At 39.2% G+C, this 21,164-nt stretch overlaps 5 protein-coding genes across 11 annotated transcripts; 1 reads left to right on the top strand and 4 right to left on the bottom strand.

The window, feature by feature from the left end:
• Window positions 1-411: 411 nt before the first annotated feature.
• LOC133743503 (ATP-dependent Clp protease proteolytic subunit 5, chloroplastic) lies at window positions 412-3,707 on the top strand. Its single transcript, XM_062171459.1, has 9 exons — window positions 412-707; window positions 966-1,076; window positions 1,192-1,306; window positions 1,415-1,507; window positions 1,639-1,684; window positions 1,783-1,855; window positions 2,466-2,500; window positions 2,600-2,688; window positions 3,197-3,707. Exons 1-9 carry the CDS (start codon window positions 571-573, stop codon window positions 3,428-3,430), a joined length of 933 nt encoding a protein of 310 aa, XP_062027443.1. The 5' UTR covers window positions 412-570; the 3' UTR covers window positions 3,431-3,707.
• Window positions 3,708-4,729: 1,022 nt separating this feature from the next.
• LOC133743504 (probable WRKY transcription factor 65) lies at window positions 4,730-6,106 on the bottom strand. Its single transcript, XM_062171461.1, has 3 exons — window positions 5,808-6,106; window positions 5,547-5,687; window positions 4,730-5,445 (listed from the first exon to the last, which is right to left on the bottom strand). Exons 1-3 carry the CDS (start codon window positions 5,894-5,896, stop codon window positions 4,845-4,847), a joined length of 831 nt encoding a protein of 276 aa, XP_062027445.1. The 5' UTR covers window positions 5,897-6,106; the 3' UTR covers window positions 4,730-4,844.
• A 1,163-nt stretch (window positions 6,107-7,269) lies between these two features.
• LOC133743505 (probable WRKY transcription factor 65) lies at window positions 7,270-9,106 on the bottom strand. Of its 4 annotated transcripts, none has more exons than XM_062171464.1 (5): window positions 8,830-9,106; window positions 8,614-8,709; window positions 8,225-8,507; window positions 7,678-7,711; window positions 7,270-7,373 (listed from the first exon to the last, which is right to left on the bottom strand). In XM_062171464.1, the coding sequence occupies exons 1-5, from the start codon at window positions 8,862-8,864 to the stop codon at window positions 7,333-7,335; spliced, it is 489 nt and encodes a 162-aa protein (XP_062027448.1). In that variant the 5' UTR covers window positions 8,865-9,106; the 3' UTR covers window positions 7,270-7,332. The 4 variants fall into 4 exon arrangements, with proteins under 4 accessions (XP_062027448.1, XP_062027446.1, XP_062027447.1 ...); XM_062171462.1 differs by having other exon boundaries at window positions 7,270-7,456; window positions 7,678-7,755; window positions 8,830-9,105; XM_062171463.1 differs by having other exon boundaries at window positions 7,678-7,755; window positions 8,830-9,105.
• Window positions 9,107-9,392: 286 nt separating this feature from the next.
• Window positions 9,393-14,690, bottom strand: LOC133742650 (zinc finger BED domain-containing protein RICESLEEPER 2-like). The gene is made up of 4 exons (XM_062170336.1): window positions 14,517-14,690; window positions 12,901-13,176; window positions 9,986-12,236; window positions 9,393-9,859 (listed from the first exon to the last, which is right to left on the bottom strand). Exons 1-4 carry the CDS (start codon window positions 14,688-14,690, stop codon window positions 9,714-9,716), a joined length of 2,847 nt encoding a protein of 948 aa, XP_062026320.1. The 3' UTR covers window positions 9,393-9,713.
• A 2,519-nt stretch (window positions 14,691-17,209) lies between these two features.
• Window positions 17,210-20,362, bottom strand: LOC133706808 (uncharacterized). Of its 4 annotated transcripts, none has more exons than XM_062132356.1 (4): window positions 19,934-20,359; window positions 19,322-19,858; window positions 18,298-19,034; window positions 17,210-18,198 (listed from the first exon to the last, which is right to left on the bottom strand). In XM_062132356.1, exons 3-4 carry the CDS (start codon window positions 18,665-18,667, stop codon window positions 17,414-17,416), a joined length of 1,155 nt encoding a protein of 384 aa, XP_061988340.1. In that variant the 5' UTR covers window positions 18,668-19,034; window positions 19,322-19,858; window positions 19,934-20,359; the 3' UTR covers window positions 17,210-17,413. The 4 variants fall into 4 exon arrangements, with proteins under 4 accessions (XP_061988340.1, XP_061988339.1, XP_061988341.1 ...); XM_062132355.1 differs by having other exon boundaries at window positions 19,322-19,837; XM_062132357.1 differs by having other exon boundaries at window positions 19,322-19,837; window positions 19,958-20,359.
• Window positions 20,363-21,164: the final 802 nt, after the last annotated feature.

The following is a 21,164-nucleotide window of genomic DNA, read 5'->3' as shown; positions in this document are numbered from 1 at the left end:
AGTAATAGTGGCAAAGAACAATCTCATACACTATCTCAGCTTCCCCATCGTGTCAAATAAAAAAAAAAAAAACTTCTTCACCAAGGTAACATTTTCGACAGTCTTGCTGAGGTGATTAGTCGTCTTGTTGGATTTAAATGTACGGGTGAAAAATAATAAGGCAGTTGGAATGCTCATTATTTCTCACTATTAGATTTAAATCAGCACAACTGAGTACCAATTAATTGACTATTAGGGCATGACTCTATTTTCGGTATTACTTTGCCGACGAAATTGAGACTGTTAGAACCAGAGAAGCAAATCCAGAGCAAAAAGAAAAAGAACAAGAGTGGAAAGAGCAGTTGTTATTGGGCTATGACATTTGAGGGTTGAGGGCCCAATCCGAGTAGAAAAAAACTAGAATGTGAGTTGGGCATTTTCGGTGGAAGATAATGACACACAGTGACAGTGGGTTTGGTTGCTTCAGCACTCAACACTCGACCCTCTCTGCCGCCGTGAGCTTTCATTTTTCCAGATAAGGCCGCGCCATTTTCATCGTCTCTTCTATTTCAATTTCCTCCACACACACAAATGGCGCAGACCTGCGTTTCCACATCGGCCTCCTCCTCTCTCAGATTCAACTCCCTCGGCTTCGCTCTAAACCCTAGCTCTTGTTCCCAGCCACACAGCCTCACCGTCTCTCTCCCCTCTCAACGCTTTCCTTCAAGGTACTCTCTAATCTTCACTAATCTCAGATTTTCTAATCTTAATGGAGCTATTTGGAGTGCAGCGGATAACAGACTTCAAGAGATTTTAGTAATAGTGAATTCAAAATTGAGTTTAATTTGTGTTAACAAACATCTAGGGTTGCTAATTTGTTTGCAGACTCGTGTTTATAACCAAAACGCGACGGAAAGAAATAGAAGAAAGATTAAGTTTTCATTTCCAGGGTTGGATAGAGTTTTTAAGTTTAAATTGTTTTGCAGGAAGTTGAAGAAGTTAGTTGGGAATAGGAAAGGTCTCCAGAGTTCTCCGGTGAAGGCTGTCTATGATGAATTTTGGGCACCGGGTTCTCGTGAAGGAATTTGGTCCATAAGGTGGGGTCTTATGTGTTGATTCTTGCGTGCTTGATGAGTTTTATTACTGATAAGAAAGCTTAAATATGTAGTGTAATTTGTTTGCTGATATTGTTTCGGATATGGTGTGTTTTAGGGAGGATTTGCAAGTTCCATCTTCGCCATACTTTCCTGCTTATGCACAGGGACAGGGTCCACCGCCTATGGTGCAAGAACGCTTTCAGAGTGTTATTAGTCAGCTTTTCCAGCATGTAAGGAGAACTCATTGGCATAATGCTTTTTCTCGCTAACTTGGGGGAGTTTTGCAGTGCTAGTGATTCTTTGTTAACTCTGGTGTTGTTGTTGATTTGTTCTGCCAGAGAATCATTCGTTGTGGGGGAGCTGTGGATGATGATATGGCAAATATAATTGTCGCTCAGCTTCTTTACCTTGATGCTGTTGATCCTAAAAAGGTTTGTTAATTGTATTTGTAACTGGTTTTCTTCTGTTCCTGGTCTCTCTCTCTCTCACATCTATCCTGCAAAAGGTAACGTCAATCATGCAATTTATTGATCAGTTCATGTGTCTTCTGATTTCTGAACAGGATATTGTCATGTATGTGAATTCACCTGGAGGATCCGTTACTGCTGGTATAACCTATCATACTGAACTAGTTGCTACGCTTACAGTTCGTGTTCATAAGCCAGTTTTTGTCTAATACTTGATTAACTTGATTTTATCTGCTCAGGTATGGCCATTTTCGACACTATGAGGCATATCCGACCTGATGTCTCTACTGTGTGTGTTGGACTAGCTGCTAGGTACATGCTCCTATCATACATTCTTCTCTCCCCAATTACTATTAACCAGCCTTCCAATTGTCTGTCTTGTGTTTGTTGTTAGCGTTTACATAAGATTGATATATTTCCTTTCTCCCCTATATTTTTGATTTGATTCACTCGAGCATTAGTTTTCCAATTTCTCATCTTTTAAGGGGGTGGTTGATCACTATTGTGGTGGTATGAGCATTACTACTTTAGGGACTATTCCCATTTTCCTACATGCTGAATTGTTAGCTGTAGTGAAGTAGGGTTTGTTTGGCTGTGTCTTCAGGGTGTTTTCTTTGTTAGTCGCTGAGTTTGTAATATTATCTAAAAAAAAAAAAAGAGAGAGAGAGAGAGAGAGAGATAAAAAGAAAAAAAAAATTGTCATCGGATGAGGATGAGATCCTGAGGCAGATTGAAGAGTTACTTATTTTGTGAATCTACATGTGTAAGACTAGTTAAATTTATGTTGTTTTATTGAATGAGTATCTATCTAAAGTTGTGTACAGGATTTGAAACAGGTGATTATTTGTTTTATTTTTCGCTAATTAGAGCAATACAATAGTATTCACTAATAATTGATATATATATCTTTCTTCATAAACAGTATGGGGGCTTTCCTGCTTAGCGCTGGCACCAAAGGTGAGAAATAAACGTGGACCTGTGATGTGTATTATTTATGGTTTATGTATCCTGAAGTTTGCTAAATATGCTCTGTATCTGTTGAATTATCCACTGAAGGAAAACGGTACAGTTTGCCAAATTCAAGGATAATGATCCATCAGCCTCTTGGTGGAGCTCAAGGAGGGCAAACTGACATAGATATTCAGGTACGTTATTTGTTTCCATTTGTCAACCCTTCTCTCTCTCTCTCTCTCTCTCTCTCAAATTTAAATGGACCTCCTGCACTTTACTAACGAGCTTTTGCTGAATTTTAAGTTTATAATGTTTGGTACTTAAAGCTGGAAAGATTACTTTTTAAAGTAAAAACTCTTGAATGGCTTGAAATGTTTTTAATCCACAATAGGTTAGATTCAACTTTTGAGTCTTTTTGAAGGCTTTTGGAAGATTTGTCCCCACCTTGAGGCCCTAACACTCTCAACATCAATACAGTATCATATTTCTTAGAAGAATCCTTGAGGTGTGTGTCTGTAAATTCTAGTCTAGAGGTTAAAACGTGAAAGACAGATGGTGGTGCTGTGAATATCTAGCTGTTACATACTATGCTTTGACGTGGAGTAGACTAGCCAGATTACTAATATAGCTAGTCTTACTGCATGATTATCTCATGCATCTTCCTTTTTGCTGGAAAGTCTAAATAGTTGATTTACTGTGCAGGCAAATGAAATGCTGCATCACAAGGCAAACTTAAATGGTTATCTCTCCTACCACACTGGTCAAAGTCTTGAAAAGATCAACCAAGACACGGATCGTGATTTCTTCATGAGTGCAAAGGAGGCTAAGGAGTATGGGCTTATAGATGGTGTGATATTGAATCCTCTCAAAGCTCTCCAACCGTTGCCAGTTGTGGTAGAGAGTACTGATGAATCCAGTGAGAAAACTGTTGCCTAGGTTAAAGGGGAATATGGTGTCCGAAAATCTCCAGGTGCGGCAAGTTATAACATGGCTGTCTGTGTTGTAGATTTAGATGAGAAGGTGAGTTCATTTATATTGCTGAATGATGTTGATATCCACCCATCAGAGAAGAGAAATGCTAGTTTTGCTGTTGTCCCTCTGAACTAATGATTGAATCATTAAGAAACACATAAAATTCTCTTTAGATTTCTCCTGTTCTTTTAAGTATCCTCTTCGGCTACGACGATAATAATGAAGGTTGATAAGTGATTGACATGGTTGTTCTTCCTAGTCATTTTTTGATACGATTGTTCTTTCTAGTCATTGTGGATCAGAAGTTCCCTCATTTTTGCACTCCTCTTTACATTAGATTCAGAAAGCTACTTTGTCAAATCTGAGTGCTAATGGATGATAATGATATTGAAGCTCAGGTTAAACCCATACCTATCGCAGCCCCAACTTGTTCTCGTTCCTGCCTATTGTTTGTTGGCATCTTAAACTTGAAGTGCCGTGCACGGCATGTGCCTTTGGTACATGGTCCCTGGGATTTGACAACTATTGGAAAAATTTCTAGTCCTATAGTGTATGCAGATTCTTCCCACAACGGGGTATTGTTTTTTGATACTTGGCCTTTTGCGCGGGGAATCTGGAATAGGTAAGACACCAGAGCCAAATGCAACAGAGACTTTGTAGTAGCTAGGTTCCAGAATCTGATCCTAGTTTATCATACAAGAGACACAAAATGCCAAAGAGTCTCCACCAAATCAACCACCCATTAAACATTTTAAAAAGGGGAAAGGGCTAGCTTGATCACACAAAACTCTCCCAAAAGCAGGACACCTGTTCCACCAAACTAAACCACTCGAGAAAAAGAAAACACTGAACACCTAATCAACCAAAAAGATGTTTCACCACACTCGTGTACCTCGTGCTCGTCTTTAGTTAATCCTATTAGCATCACCTAAACCAGAGTTGTGATGGAATTCGGTGCATAGCATTCACAAGATCCGGTTCCTCGTTACTGGTATAAATTAAGAGCACTTCTCGGTCTTAGTACTGTTATAGTGGAAACAAGCTTATTTCAGATGCTGATTTCTAATAGAATCCGATGCATTATTGCTGCGTATGTCTTCAGGAAAAATGTGTGGTAAAAATGATTTAAAGATAGCACCCACCCATACCCATTATCTTATTGGTGATGACAAAGTGATGCAACTTTCTCATTCTATGAACCCAATTAAGAAATATTCCAAAAGATGCCGACTTGGAACAATCGCCGGTAGTGGGCTGTGGGCATGAAGAACATGATGACGACATATATTAACAATGGAGTTTAGCTTAGCTAGGTACATACATTGTTTGTTCTAAACACTAAATGCTGGCTGCAAACACTAGAAAACAAACACTAGGATCAAGAAGGGACAAAAGGAATCCTTTCAAGCTGGGAAAGATTGCTTCTCATGAAGCTTGGGAAATATGAAGATGTGGGTAACAATTCTTCAAGCTCATCGTAGAAATCTTCTTCTTCTTCGGATTTGGGTGTTGATGAGAAGCTCATGAGCTGAGAGTAACAGAGGGGATGTGGGTGTTCATCCAATAGGGTTTTCTCTAGGTGGTTCCCAGAGCTGAAAGGGTCTTCTTCTTGGTAAATTACAATGTCTTGGGAGGATCTAATTGGGGACTGAATATAGTGGAAATGATCTTGTTCTTGCTGTTCATCTATTTTCCTTTCTTGTTCTTGTTCTTCATCTTGATCTGGCTCTGGCTCTGGCTCTGGTTCATCCTCTTTGGGCACTTCAGCTGTATGATCATGATCATCATCTTCACTATTGGGTTGCATTTGGGCTTCTTTTGGTGGTGGACTCTGGTTTTTAGTGGTGGAGGTTACATCAGGACCTGGATGGTTATGGCTGGATGTGTAGGTGATTATGAGCACAGAAGCATCAGTTTTGCTTCTCTCCACTTGTTTCTTGGCAGAACAACCCTTTGATGTACTGCACCTGTAGTACCCCCTGCATCATCATAATCATCAATTTTTGTCAACAAACCAGAAACCTTGACGGGCAAATTAAGAAAGACCTATTCTTGAGCAAATTTAAAGAAAAGTTTCAACCTTGGATAAGGAGATCCTTTGATAGGTTTTTGCCCATATTTCCTCCATGACCAGAAATCAGAAGGAGGCCCTTCATTCTTTAGCTTCCCCACATTTGGTCCTATCTTCACTGTAACCACAGTCTTCTGATGAGCCACCTTCCTATACATAACACACAGCACCAAGTTACAAATAGAGCCAGGCACAAGTTCTGAATAAAATCTAAAACCTTTTCAGAGAAACACCCAGAAAAATTTCAGTTGCTTTGTATAGAAAACCCACCTTCTTTTGGATGCCTGAGTTTCTGGCCTAATCATGAGCTCCTTTGAGACTTCTGAGTCCTGTTCTGGTGAAGAGAGGGTTTCATCCATTTTTTGTGTCTGTATTTTGGTAAAAGGCAGAAGTTGCAGAAGCAATAACTATAAAGAGAAATGGATCAAAGCTAGATCAGGACTCCAATTGATTAAGAGAGAGAAACGAGGGTAGGAAAGAGAAAGGGAAAGGAGGAGTAGGATAAGCTACAGATGACAAAAAACCTCAAGTTGCTTTCTCCCTTTCTTTTCACTCATTTAATACAAAGCTATGAGGTCCTAACTGGTGTATATGCACATATCAGCACACCACCTCTCCCTCTCCAACTTAGCCCCACTCCCAGTCTCCCACTATCCAATATCATAACCCACCCATTAGAACCATGCAAAGGATATTTCCCAATTTTTTTCGATGGACAATACATCTTGGCCCCATACACCTTTTAATGCATCGTACAACAATATTGAATTAATGGGTTTGGTAATTTAGGGAATATCCAATCCAAAAGCCAAACTTAAGATTAACTTATCAAATGATCAACATGTCTACACTGTTGATACTTTTATATAATCAACAGAGAAATTATTTTCTTCAACCCTCATGCAAACCAGATCAAGGATAGACAATAGTTAATTTGGAACTTCCATAAAGGATCTCCAATTTTTTTGCTCATTTTCTTGTTACACTCGCAAACAAATAATTAAAACTGTTCATTTTTCATGAAAAATAATATTCTTTAAATTAGAGATAATGTTTTACCTTTTGAATTATAATTTAATTTCTTGATTTCACTTATCTTATTTGACAAACTTAACGATGATACAAAATGATTTTAATATGATTAATTTTTACAAGCATGATCTTTGAAGGTGGAATGAACGATTTTGATTTTCCAGCTACACTGAATAATAAATTATGGTATAGAGAATGTGCATAATAATAGTGGAAAAAAGAAAAAAATTCCGAGTCCAATCATGGATTATTCTGATATTTTAATGCCACTATATCAATACTTTAAAAGCATATTAATTCTTAATGCAGTAGCTCACATCTATGTGGTGAATCTTTCATCTTTTACCACATCTGTGGAAATATTTAAATTACATCTTCTCCTTTACATAATTCTATACTGCTTTGAGCCCTCTCTGATCAATTTTCTAATACAGAATGTCAGAATCTGCGGTTTCCCATGTGAATGAATATTCATAACATGGTGATATGTGGGACAAAAGCCAGAAACCCACGACCTAACCCAATTTAGTGTAAAAAAACGACACACATGGAACTGTGAAGCACCTGCACTTGTTTTATTTACTGGATTTGGTCCCCCTTGTTCACCTATTCATTTTACTTTCACTAGTATTCATTTCAGGAAGCATAGTAGAAATGATATCAGTGTTGCCCCTTCTGTTGTGTACAAACAAGAGCCAGGTGTCGTTAGTCTTGTTCATTTGGTCTGAGATCTCATATGTATACAGGTACTGGTCGTTGCTAGTCACACATCACAGTCTTTATTTCCAAATCTCAGAAGCACCACTGTAGTACAAACTACAACCAGTGAAGCCAAAACCAATTTGAAGCTTCTGCCAGTTCAGCTTTATGCTATAGGCTCTAGCTAGCTGCTTGTCCAGAAGTGCATATATGGAAATACAGATATAAAAGTTTCATACTAAATTAAATATTAAATGCATGCACAGCGTGCAAGTTAATTAGAATGGGAAAGAATAAGTTATCTGGTAAGCTATCACATATCAAAAACACTAATAATTGGTTCTGAACATCTGAACTTCTGAAGTCTGAAGAGAACCACAGCAAAATATATATGGTATATATATATTACCTATGTGCAGCCAGCAGCCTTGAGTTTGGCCCACCTGACGAGATAGCAACAATATTTAGATTCTTTTAGAGATTCCTTCTGTAAACATCATTGGAAAAGTCAAATTAAGATAATTGACAATTTCATACATTCTTGAGAGAAATAATGAACCATCCTCAAAGGCATGTTGCAGGCATTCTGCATTTCTATAGGCATGCTCATTTGATAATGTGAAACTTCATGCATATGTATACATTGATGCTTTAGCTAATTTGGGCTAACATTTTCTTAATTTGGAGTAACATTTTCTTTTAGAGATTCACAACAGAAACAATGATTTATCTTCTAACATCCTCTTTTCTTTTAATTTTGATTTCTTCAAATAGACTGCCTAAAAATTTGTTGCTGAGGTGTTTGCTCCTATTCTTATCAAAAGCGAGGGAAAAATAAAAAATAAAAAACTGTATTGTCGGTTAAGCATCAAGTGGTGAGGAATTGAAACATTCTACTGTTTCCAACCCTATGATTTGAGTCAGTGGAAATGATCTTGTTCTTGCTATTCATCTACCTTCCTTTCTTGTTCTTGTTCTTCGTCTTGATCAGGCTCAGGCTCTAGTTCATCCTCTTTGGGCACTTCAGCTGTAAGATCATGATCATCATCCTCACTATTGGGTTGCATTTGGGCTTCTTTTGGTGGTGGGCTCTGGTTTTTTGTGGTGGAGGTCACATGAGGACCTCGATGGTTATGGCTGTTACTGTAGGTGATTATGAGCACAGAAGCATCAGTTTTGCTTCTCTCCACTTGTTTCTTGGCAGAACAACCCTTTGATGTACTGCACCTGTAGTACCCTCTGCATCATCATAATCATCAATTATTGTCAAAAATTCCAGTAACCTTGATATGAGCAAATTAAGAAAAGGACCAATTCTTGAGCAAATTTAAAGAAACGTTTCAACCTTGGATAAGGAGATCCTTTGATAGGTTTTTGCCCATATTTCCTCCATGACCAGAAATCAGAAGGAGGCCCTTCATTCTTCTGATGAGCCACCTTTCTGTATATAACACACAGCACCCAGTTAAAAATAGAGCCAGGCACAAGTTCTGAATAAAATCTAAAACCTTTTCAGAGAAACACCCTGAAAAATTTCAGTTGCTTTGTATAGAAAACCCACCTTCTTTTGGATGCCTGGGTTTTTGGCCTAATCATGAGCTCCTTTGAGACTTCTGAGTCCTGTTCTGGTGAAGAGAGGGTTTCATCCACTTTTTGTTTCCGTATTTTGGTAAAAGGCAGAAGTTGCAGAAGCAATAACTATAAAGAGAAATGGATCAAAGCTAGATCAGGGACTGCAATTGATTAAGAGTTTTTTTTTTTTTTGACAGAGAGAAAGTGAAAGAGAAAGGGAAAGGAGGGAGTAGGATAAGCTAGAGACGACAAAAAACCTCAAGTTGCTTTCTTCCTTTCTTTTCACTCATTTAATACAAAGCTATGAGGTACTAACTAGCTAGTATATATGCACATAGGCCTGGGATCGGTTTGGCTCGGCTCGGGAACATGCCTATACCGATACCGATACCGAGTTTATACTCGGTTCGGTTCGGTTCGGGACGCCGGAAACTCCGATGCAATACCGATTAGGCCCGATACCGATCGGTTCGGTACCAATCGGTACCAATCGGTACCACCTGCTTTGAATAGTAAAATTTCCAGAAACCTGAAAAAATGCAGCATTGTAAATTTTCAAACATCTCTAATTAGTTCTCCAATGAACTTCATGCACATTTCTGTCCAAAATGCAAATCAAAGCAGAACTTGGAACTACAAGTTAAACCACAGTAGCAAGTTCAACTTAATATTACATGTTCTAAGCCTATCAGCTTAATATTACATGGAAATGTTCAAAAACCAATTAAACCACAGTAGCAAACTAGCAATTGAAATAAGTTCATGAAAATATGAAAGTATGAAACAATCAAGTTGAAAAATGAAAACTGAAAGAGTCCATCCTTGCGGCATAAACCAGAAAGTCAGAAACTGATCACATCAAGGCAATAGGCATCAACTGTTTTCTGAATCATCAGACACCATTTCACCCTCGGAGTCATCTTCACTGAGTTGAACAACTTCATCATCAGTTCCAATACCATTCTTTCCCTTAGCTTTTGGAGGAGGACAAGAGGTTGAAGAGGCTGAGGTTACATGATCTACATACCAAAGTACAAAACACAAGAAACTATAGTCAGAATGTAAAAAATAAATGCAGAAACTGAAATGTAAAAAGCGAAAACTGAAAACTAAAAAAACAAACACAGAAAGTTAAAAATCTGCACCTTTCTCACACTTTTCATAGAACTCATAATCTTTGATGCATGGTTCATCTTCTATGCAGCTAATATCATTCCCCCTCAACCAACTTTGTAGACAAATCAATGCTTCGACAGATTTAGGAGTCAATGAACTCCTAAAGTTGTCGATTACTCTCCCTCCGGTGCTAAAAGAGGACTCCGATGCAACTGTCGAAACTTGAACAGCCAACACATCTTTGGCTATTGCTTGAAGTATAGGGTACTTGGCTCCATTGATCTTCCACCATAACAAAATCGGGAACTCAAACCCTTCCTTCTCATTTGTGAATTCAAGAGGGTCCAACAAGTATTTGTCTACTTCATGTGAAACCACAGCCTCATCAAGCTCAGAAACTACTTTCCTCCAATCATTGATGTAAGATTGTCTTCCTCTGCTGCCGGTGCTTGTTACAGTGCTTTGTGAAGATGAGCTTTCAACCTCTATTTGACCTCTCTTCTTTGGAGGGGCCTCCTTTGGTGCATACTCTTCATACAAGGACATCAACACATCACGTAACTCCTTCGTTTTAGCCTGCACATCTGCCAATGCAAACCCTTCATTTGTCAAAAGATGAGTTACATGCCTTAGCTTGAATCTAGGATCAAGGATCAGCCCCATAAACACCAAGGGATTCAATTCCCGAAAGCCACCATAATACTTGATGAATTTGGACCTCATATTTTCTGCCATATCACTCAAAACCTTCTGGGTGTCCAAACCTGTTGCAATTTCAGGTTCTATGAAGAGCTTGCTAATCTCCGATTCGATTGACAACACATCATGAAAAGTGGTATGGATTGTGGGCCTATTACTTGCACTAACTCTTAGAGTTACTTCATAGAATACCCTAAGAAACTGCACAAACACTTCCGCCTTATCCCATTCATCCTCGGATGGAGGCCCCACTCTAGGCCTCTTGCTTTTACTTGGAACCATATTTCCATCCTCATCATACTCTTCCTCAGGCTCTTTGAAATAGGCTGAAAAGCCGCTGTCCGGTTGCTCCTCCATCCTTGCAAAGGCTGCTTTGAACTTCAAGGCAGCTTCCAACATTAAGAATGTTGAATTCCACCTCGTGGGAACATCCATAACAACCAATCCTCTGCAAGGGATCTGTTCCAGTTCTACACATGCCTTAAAACTATCTAACCTTGCTGGTGAAGACCTAACAAACTTCACCGCATTTCTAATGGCCAACACTGATCTATTTAGTCTCTTCAACCCACTACCAACAATCAAATTACAAATATGGGCAGTACACCTAACATGCATGTACTTACCCTCTAAGATTGATTCTGGTTTTTCTCTTTTGTTAAGTTTGGACCTAACAAACTCAATAGCACACTTATTGGCTGCTGCATTATCTACTGTGATGGTTAAAACCTTGCTAATCCCCCACTGAAGCAAACATGACTCAATCAAAAGACCTATGGAATTCCCACTATGATTACAAATAGTGCAAAAATTGATTATCCTCTTATGCATTTCCCACTTATCATCAATAAAGTGGGCTGTTAGCACCATGTAGTTGAAATTTTGAACACTTGTCCAAGTGTCAGTGGTTAGGCAGACCCTATAGTGTGCTAAATCAGTTTTCAACTTCTTCTTTGTGTTATCATACAATGTAAGAAAATTTTTAACCAAAGTTTTCCTACAAGGGACCTTAAACATTGGCACTGCAACATGACAAAAATGCCTAAACCCTTGCTTTTCAACGAAGCTAAAAGGAAGCTCATCAACTACAACCATTTCAACACATGCTTTCATAACTTCAAGAGGATTAAATGCAACCATTTTCATAGAATTACCCTTACTTTTATCACCAGCAAGCACTTTCTGATTTTTATCTATCGCTCTCCTTCCGGGATAATACTTACATGATTTGTTTATGTGCCTAATCATCCCTTGAGTCCCATTTTTGTAAGGATCACAAGCATAGTCTCCTAGAGGACCCTTAGGACAATATATACACTTAGCCCTCCTAAATTCTTCTACAATATCTTCTTGACCCTTTACTTTAGTGACTTTTACATCTTTATATTCCTTAAAGTGCTCCCACACCCAACTACGTTTTCTATCAGCTCGAGGATTGTTACTAACCTTGTCAGATGCGGAAGCTGGAGCTCCTCCATCCGTGACATCTTCTTCAGCTCTGTCAGGGATTGAGGGAGAGGTACCAGTTGAAGAAACAACTAGACTAGAATCTCCTTCTTTCTGTCCTTGAGCTTTCTTATTCTTCTTACTGTTTTTAAACTGAAACAAGTAAATTACACAACAGTCAGGTTACTCGATTACATATAAACATGCAAATCTCTTTGCAGTTTGCATATAATGAACTAAAATTTCACTACTAAAATCAAGCTACACAATCAAGCTACACAATCAAGCTACACAATCATACTGCTACACAATCAATGTACTACATGAAAACAGAACCCCAAATTCAAATCAAGCTACACAATCATGCTGCTACACAATCCCAAATTCAAATCAATCCCAAATTCAAATCAGCCAACTTTTCTAGCCAAAACACAGTCAAGTAAGCAACATCATAAAGCTCCAAAATACTTATAATCCCCAAAGCAACCAACTTTATAGCACCAAAACACAGTCCGGTAAGCAAAATACGCAAACCAACCAACTTTACATAGCTCCAAAACGCTCATAATCCAAATTTCCTAGTCAGTAGTCACATTAACCAAATAAACCACAAAAGCAACAAACTTTCGATCCCCAAAACATAGTCCAAGCAAAACCCATCATTAAACAAACCCCAAAATACACAAAGCCACCAACTTTACATAACTCCACACCCAAATCCAATGAAAAAAAAACAGAACCCATTTCAAAATCAGCCCCACAAATTCAAAAAAAAAATCTCAGAAAGTGAGAGACTTACTCCCAGTTTTCCCATCGATTCGGAGTGGGAGGCTTGAAGAATCGAGTTGAAGAAACGAGTTGAAGAATCGATTCCTCGATGGAGGGCAGAGAGGAGTGAGAGCCTTCGAATCTTCGAGGAGGGCAGAGAGGAGTGAGAGAAGAGCCACAGCTTCCGATCTTCGATGGAGTAGAGGAGTGAGAGAAGAGCGAGAGCCTTCGAGTCTTCGATGGAGGAGACTTGGATCGAGTAGGTAGAGCTGTTGTTTCGGTCTCGGTTCTTCGAGAGGCTGAGAGTCTTCGATGGAGGTAAGCAGAGAGGAGTGAGACTGTGAGAGTGAGAGGCTGACAGGCTGAGAGTCTTCGATGGAGGAGAGCAGAGAGTGAGAGGCTGAGAGTGAGAGGCTGAGAGGCTGGGAGTCTTCGATGGAGGAGAGAGGCTCGATTTAGGATTTTAGGGTTTGGGTGAGTTTGAGAACGGCAGAAGACCAGAAGTAGAACGCGTTTAGCCTTTTAGGGCTGAAATCAACGACAAGTCGTGCGTCGCATAAGAAAATCGGGTCGGGTCGGTCAAAACGGTATGTATTTGACCCATACCGAGGCCGACCCGTTTAGCTGCTATTCGGTTCGGGTCGGGTCGGTATTCTGTGGAATTGCAGTTGCAGACCGAGCCGATCGGTATCGGCCCGGATCGGTCGGATTCGGTCTCGGTTTTCCGGTATGCAATTCCCAGCCCTATATGCACATATCAGCACAGCACCTCTCCCTCCTAACTTAGCCCCACTCCCACTATGGCACTATCCAATATCATAACCCACCCATTAGAACCATGCAAAGGATATTTCTAAATTTTTTTCCAAGAACAATACATCTTGGCCCCATACACCTTTTAATGCATCATACAACAATATTCAGTTAATGGGTTTGGTAATTGAGGGAATATCCAATCCAAAAGCCAAACTTAAGATTAACTTATCAAATGATCAACAGGTGGATAGACCATAGTTAATTGGAAACTTCCATAAAGGATCTCCAATTTTTGCTCATTTTTGTTACACTTGCACATAAATGATTCAAAACCGTTCTTTTTTCAATGAAAAATTAATATTCTTCAAATAAGAAATTATGTTTTGCCTTTTGGATTATAATTTAATTTCTTGATTTCACTTATCTTATTTGACAAACTTTTTTTTTTTTTTTATCAATGTAATCAATTTCATTTATCTCAAGCCAGAATGACACAGATACATACATTCTCTTGCCAATTCTGGGGCAAGTTTAGGACGTGGTATGCTAGCACCACCCATTAGACAATCAGTGCTCACTTATTTAAGGTGAGCCTATACACTATGAAAAGAAACATAGTAAATAGGCAAAGTTCAGAACATAAAACAAAACTTAAATTTTCTCCTTGCCCAAAACAATATGGCTAGGGGCAGGGAGGTTTGGCTAATTTCTTCCTCCAGGATTCCAAATGCGAAACCCAGAAGAACTCGAGTTCATCAATTTGATCCAGAAAAGGGCCCAGGTCCAAAAGGCAACTATTTTGGGCAACTATAGCCCATTAGACCTCAACACCCAAGATTTGGGCCACCAAGGTGAGTTGGGCCACAAAAGTGATATGGGCACCCAACTCACAATCGGTCTTCCCTTGTCTGTTCCGGTCACTTCCACAGCCAGCACTGCCGCCGCACATATGGGATGCAAGCCACCTCGTTTTCGAAACATCAGGCGGATGGTCTCCTCCTCAGGTTGAAGCACCTGAATCGCCCCACCTATCACTTCATGGATGTAGCATCGCGTCGCCGCCATCGCAGCCTTGAAGCCTGACGCCGTCGACCACTGGGCTGTGAATCCTCGCTCCTGCCATGAGCGAACTGTTTGCATCAGCATCGTTCCCATCCAGTTTGAACCAATCCTCGTTGACCTTGCCAACCCATCATCGGCTTTGAGTCGTGCTCTATTTGGTCAGATTCGACCCGGATCCAGACTGAAAACCTCCCCAGTTAGTGTACTCCAGCGTGAGATTCCGGTGGTTGTAAATCCATCCCTCTCCCCAAAGACTGTGGAGAGGAAACTTGGTCGAGAGCTTGATGAACGAAGTCTACATTGGGTCACCGCGATGAGGCAGCGAGAGGCAGATAGGGAGATTCCGCTTGGTGGTAATGCCGGCCGGCATTGCTTAGATCCCTAGCCATGGCGGCTAGGGTTTGATAGAATTAGGCAGAGAGGACGTCTCATTAGTTTTCGATCCATATGCACTTAAGATTCTTATTTGACAAACTTAACGATGATACAAAATGATTTTAATATGATTAATTTTTACAAGCATGATCTTTGAAGGTGGAATGAACGATTTTGATTTTCCAGGTACACTGAAAAATAAATTAGGGGAGTGAAATTTGCACTGAATAATAAATTAGGGGAGTGAAATTTGCACTCTCCAATTGCACTCTCCAAATTGTAAATTACACTCCCCAAATTGTAAACCACACTCCCTTTTGATTTTATAATATTATTTTATTGATGATATGTTTTATGTTCCAAAAATGCCCTTGTCTTCTCTCATTGATGATATTCAAACAGAGAGCTTGCAGCTCTTTCTGAAAATGGATTTCATATTTTCATATATCTGCTCCTTCTTATTCGTTCTCAAGCTTGTGATCAAATTAAAGCACCCCAGCCCAATTCCTTCATCATTAGGCGCAAGGTTTTAAATATCGGTATTTTCATATCTATCGGTACTTTGAAAAAGGGAGATATCGGATATATCGGGGATACAGTGTACGAAAATATCGTTTTTGAAAAAAGTCAATTTATTAGAAATTTAGAACTACATATAAATACATATGAATGTCAACTTCATCTACATCCAAAAATAGACTCTAGGCGGTTGAAAAGCCGCTCGCTGGTCTACGAAAATGCAATAATCAGACCAAGACATATGACCCATATAGTGCGAATTGTAGTGATGAACATGATAGTTATAGATCTCTTTAGAGCTGCCGACTGTTTCCCCTATAAGGGGATAATAAGGATGAACCCAACTAGATGACTGATCATATACTTCTCCATATTGATTATATCCATAAGCATCATAACCAAATTGATTGTTGCCTTCATGAGATTCATTTAAGATCCCACTGCGCTCTGTGCCTAAACTGATAGAGTCAAAACTTAAGGCAATTGAAGAAACATCAGATGGGGTACTTTGATCATCAGTTGCACCTCTAGTCCTCCTCCCATATCGGGTCTTCTCTTGAGCACCATGACCAGCTGTTCTCACTCCGTGGTCTTCATCTTGGGTGGCATGATCAAAATTACCTTCACAGGTAAATTGGAATCCTCCATCCACAGAAGATTGTCCATATTCATATCTTTCACCTCCACCACCTGTTCCGCTTCCACCCTTTCCACCATCATCAGAACTATCTGGAGTTGCTGTACCACCCCACGCATCATCACTATCTGAATTATCTTCTGGGTTTTTAACAACTTCTTCAGATAAGACTCTCTCTACATTGATTCCAGCATTAGTTGCAGTTTCTACAACTTGTGGAAGAGGTCTTCCAGCTTCATCATCGACGTGTGCAGGCATAATCCAATCATGAAGTGGATCAATGCCATTATGAAGCGGCTCGCTTGCAACATGAAGTAGATCTATATAGTTGTTTTCATTGACCACATTATTCTTTGCCTGTTTATCTCGCAGCCTCAGCTTCATGTTGTAGTAGCAGTATACAAGCTTTTCCAACTTCTGATATGCCAAACGGTTTCTCTTGCTTGGTATGAATAATAGCAAATGTACTCCAATTTCTCTCACACGCAGAAGAAGAAGCTGTTTGTGCCAAAATACGCATTGCAATTTTCTGCATGTTTGGTGCAGAATACCCACATTGTGTCCACCAATCAGCTGTAAAGCTACTACAATGAGTTACTGCTATAATAGATCAACATTTTCTATTAAAGAAATTATATGTGTGTGTATGTGTGTGTTTTAATGTATACATATACGGATATACCACAAACCTGTATTTCTGGTTTCTCTTGTTTTTCTTGCTATGGTTGACCCAAATGATTCCTTTGCATCTCTAAAGCATACAATCTGCATTAACCATTTGAAAATTAGTCATTTCTAATCCCAAATTTTTTTAAGGTTGTCATCAATAAGAAGTTACCTCATCCACAAATGTATCCGCAATTTCTCCATTTATGTTAAATTGTTCGACAACTGTTGCCAGAGAGTTTGTGAAACGTGAGCTATAACCAACATCATGTCGATAATGAAAATTTGGGTTTAAGAAATGTGCTACAAACAAGAAACCAAAAAGTTATATAATATAGATCTAACTAAGTAATTATCAAGATACAAACGTATTTCGAGATAGAGAAATAATACATGCTGCATGCAATGGTTGACTTAATGTGTTATCTCATCGATTATTGATGATTTTAAGCACCCATTTCTTTCCTCTCATCTGTGATATTTGTTGTTTCACTCTTTCAAACATATCATATAATATGGGTATGGTTGGCTAAATTTCTGTGTCAACAATTCGAAGAATCTCATACAATGACTTATAAATTTTATGGACTGCTTCCATGTCATCCCAAAATGTCCCATCGAGGACTCTTTTTTGTATCATTTTGCCATCTCTGATCCTGCTCGCTGCATTCTCATTCCATGCGCTACTTGTAAACAATTTTCTCAAATCAGATTTCTTCTTCAAAATACTGTCGATGGCAATGTGATTTGTCGCAAATCGAGTTTTACCCGGTCGAATCAAATCTCCCTTCGTGATGCTCCTCATTTCAGCCAGTACCCAACCATGATTGTAGATGTAGTTAGTTACACTTTGAGCCCATTTGACGACAGTGGAAACAGTCTCTTGCTTCCCGATATCTTCAAATATCAAATCGATGCAGTGGGCAGCACACGGGATCCAGAACAGTGGATATTTTTTCTGTAGTTCCCTTCCGGCCTTTTTAAATGCTGATGCATTGTCAGTGACAATCTGGACAACATTTTCTGGTCCAACATCTTGGATAATCTCATCTAACAATAGTTCTATGTACTGAGCATTTTTTTTCATATGTGAAGCATCTACAGACTTCAAAAATACAGTTGAACCTTTTGAATACACCATGAAATTTAGAATAGACATTTTGGTTGGGCCAGTCCATCCATCACACATGATAGTGCATCCATATATTTTCCAGGTTTCTCTGTGAGTATCCACATACCTTTTCATTTCTGTGTACTCATTCTCTAAGTAACGAGTCTGAATTTCATAGGAGGTAGGAAGCTTTACACCAGAACCTAAACAAGAAAATGCTTTATTTTATAGGAATGTTCATTATATAAATTCTACTTAACATAATTGTCCATGAAGAAATATGTAAACACAATATAATTTACCTAGATTTCCAGCTGTAGTCAACATGTTTTGGAAATGTGGAGAATCAGCTTTGTTAAAAGGGACAACATCATATATGTGGTATTTGGACACCATTGTTGCCAATAGTTCTCTACCACCTTTTAGTAATGATTTAATTGTGCTTTGTTTTGATTGACTATCTTTTGATGGCATTGCTACTGGAGGCTCAGGAAATGAGTACCGATAGGTTTTTGATCGATCAACTTGTTGCGGTTGTTGACTGCTACTACCGCCTCTCGATTGTTTTGGAAATTGAAATCTTGCACTTCTACTAAACTGAGAGTTCTTATCACGATCTACGGTTGATCGTCTTACTGCAGCACGATAATCTTGTCGTTCTGCAGGGTGCATGTCTGGTGGATACTGATATCCATCATCATCATCATCATTGTACAGACTTGTTTGATTGCCAAGATAATCATTGCGGAGTTCTTCTCTAATATCATCTTGAACAGCTGCCTTTTCTTGCTTAATAGAATCTTTTCTCTTTATCCATGCTATCACCTCTGTTTTGATCTCCGGTGGTACCTTATCACATTTCTTTACACTCTTGTGAGGATCATAACCCGATAAATGACTCTTCAATCTTGTAATTCCTCCACTTTTAAAAGTGGCAAAACAAAATATACATGTTGTACCATTTCGATTTCCTTCGACGGGAGTTGCGTACTTCCATGCTGGATCATTTCCACCTCTACCGCTGCTTGCTATTTTTAATCTAGCATATAAAAATGTACTAAAACAAGTAAATATTTATTGTAACATCAATTTCACGAAACTCTACTCTTACATAACTAGAAGGTTCTTGCTCAACCGAACTTGGAATATCACCCATAACAATTAACAACATCATTTTTCAGAAAATATGAATGTACTTTTTTTTAGGAATCAATAGATTTGATTACTTACATCAAGAAATCTAGAAAAATACCGAAGTTTTAATCTAAATTACATTCTAATTTCATCAAAAAAATTCATTATAGAAAAGAAGTTGAAGTGTAATACCTCAATAAAGTTGAGAGAATGAGAGCAGATTGCTGAGAAGAGGAGAGAGTGACTTGGTAGAGAGAGGTGAAAGACTGACGCTGATGTGCAAAGAGAGGTGAGAGTATTGAGTCTGAGAAACAAGAGAACTGGGTTATTGAGCAGAGATGAGGAGGGAAGGGGAGAAATTCAGAAAAGATGAGGAGGGGATGACATAAAAGAGAAGAAAAGGTGAGGAGAAAAGGGAAGAAAAGATGAGGAGGGCCGACAGAAAAGAGAAGAGGAGAAAAGTAGGGCTGGGCGTCCAAACCTGAAAGACCGAGGACCTGACCCGAACAGAGCAAAAAAGCCCGATTCGGTTCGGTTTTGATATGAAAATTATCGGTTCGGTGCAAAGCCCGACCCGAATGTATTTTATCGGTTCGGTCTCGGGTTTCAAATATATGAAGACCGAAAGCCCGAACCCGAACCGATCTCAGCCTCCCTCTCTCTCAAAACCATCTCAGCCCCGAAGGATATCGTGTTCTTCCCTCATTTCTGAAAACCCAGATTAAAACCCTAAACCATTAAGGTGATTCAACCCCATTTCAAAGTTCAGATTTTGCAGAAGGCAAGAAACCAATAAAAAATTACCAGCTCAAATCTCCGTCTCAGTACCTCTCTCTCTCTCTCGCGTCCATTACCATCTCCTCCGCCACTCTCCACCTCCGAACTCCAGTAGCAAGAACCAAAAGATGGAAACTTTAGAAGCAAAGTTGTGGGTTTTGGATTATTTGGGTGGAGAAATGAAAATTGAATTGTGGGAAATGAAAAACGAGTAGTTTTATAAGGATCTGAGATGGGATTTTTTCATGGCCTTGACTGGCTTTGAGCTTTTGAGACTGGGAAGAGAAAGGTGTGAGAAAGGTGTAGCCGTGTAGAAGATGAAGAAGAAGGAAAGAAAGAATAATCAAATATATGGCCGACATCTTCTTGAGTTGTTCACATGGGTTTGTGGTGAGTTGGCCTCACTTCCCAAAGCATTAAAGAAAAGAAAAGTTGCTGCAGCTACCAAGGAGAAGAAAAGAAAGGACCGGGTGGAAGAAAAGAAAAGAAAGGCTGGTCTCCACCACCAAGAAAAGTTGCCTAGGACAAAATAAATATAAACTTTGCACATAAAATAATGAGAGTGCCTTGTGCTCTAATGGTTGGGAGTAATGCTTTCGCGTAAGAGGTCGGGGGTTCAAACCTCTCCTCTTACCGAATTTTGTGAATATTTTGCTCAGAGCTGGGAAACTGGATTTTGGGCCCGAAAAGCCCGAAGACCGAACCGGCCCGTTTGGAATCGGGTTCTGTCGGTTTCCAGTTTTGAAAAAGCCCGAACCGGCCCGAACCGATTGTTTCGGGTTCGGTCTCGGTTTTACCAAATTTCAGGCCCGGCCCGACCTGAGCCCAGGCCTAGAGAAAAGATGAGGAGAAAAGGAAAGAAAAGACAAAGAGGGGATGACAGAAAAGAGAAGAAAAGGGAAGAAAATGTGGGGAGGGGACGACAGAACACTCACAGACTATACACTCACAGTGTGAGTAATAATAATGCCTCTCAGGTGGAGGAACTCGCCCATCATCACCAACCAAGAAAGAGTAACTTGACGACCAAATTATTATTCAAGTCTCCCACCAATAATTTCTATGGGAAATTGGTAGGAAATTTCCTTCCCTGATCAATTTGGGGCCCTTTGTATAGTTTTATTACTTTTATAAACATTGCACTTAATAAAATAAAATCAATAAAAAAGATGAATTACATTTAACTATTTAACAGTCTGTAGAGAATTACTGAGTTTTTTTTTTTATTTTTACCTCAAATTTTACAGATATTTCTTCA

Source organism: Rosa rugosa, chromosome 4 (assembly GCF_958449725.1).
Source record: "Rosa rugosa chromosome 4, drRosRugo1.1, whole genome shotgun sequence".
Taxonomy (NCBI): Eukaryota; Viridiplantae; Streptophyta; class Magnoliopsida; order Rosales; family Rosaceae; genus Rosa; species Rosa rugosa.
The sequence above is the reverse complement of the archived record's forward strand: the minus strand, read 5'-3'. Positions and strand labels throughout refer to the sequence as shown.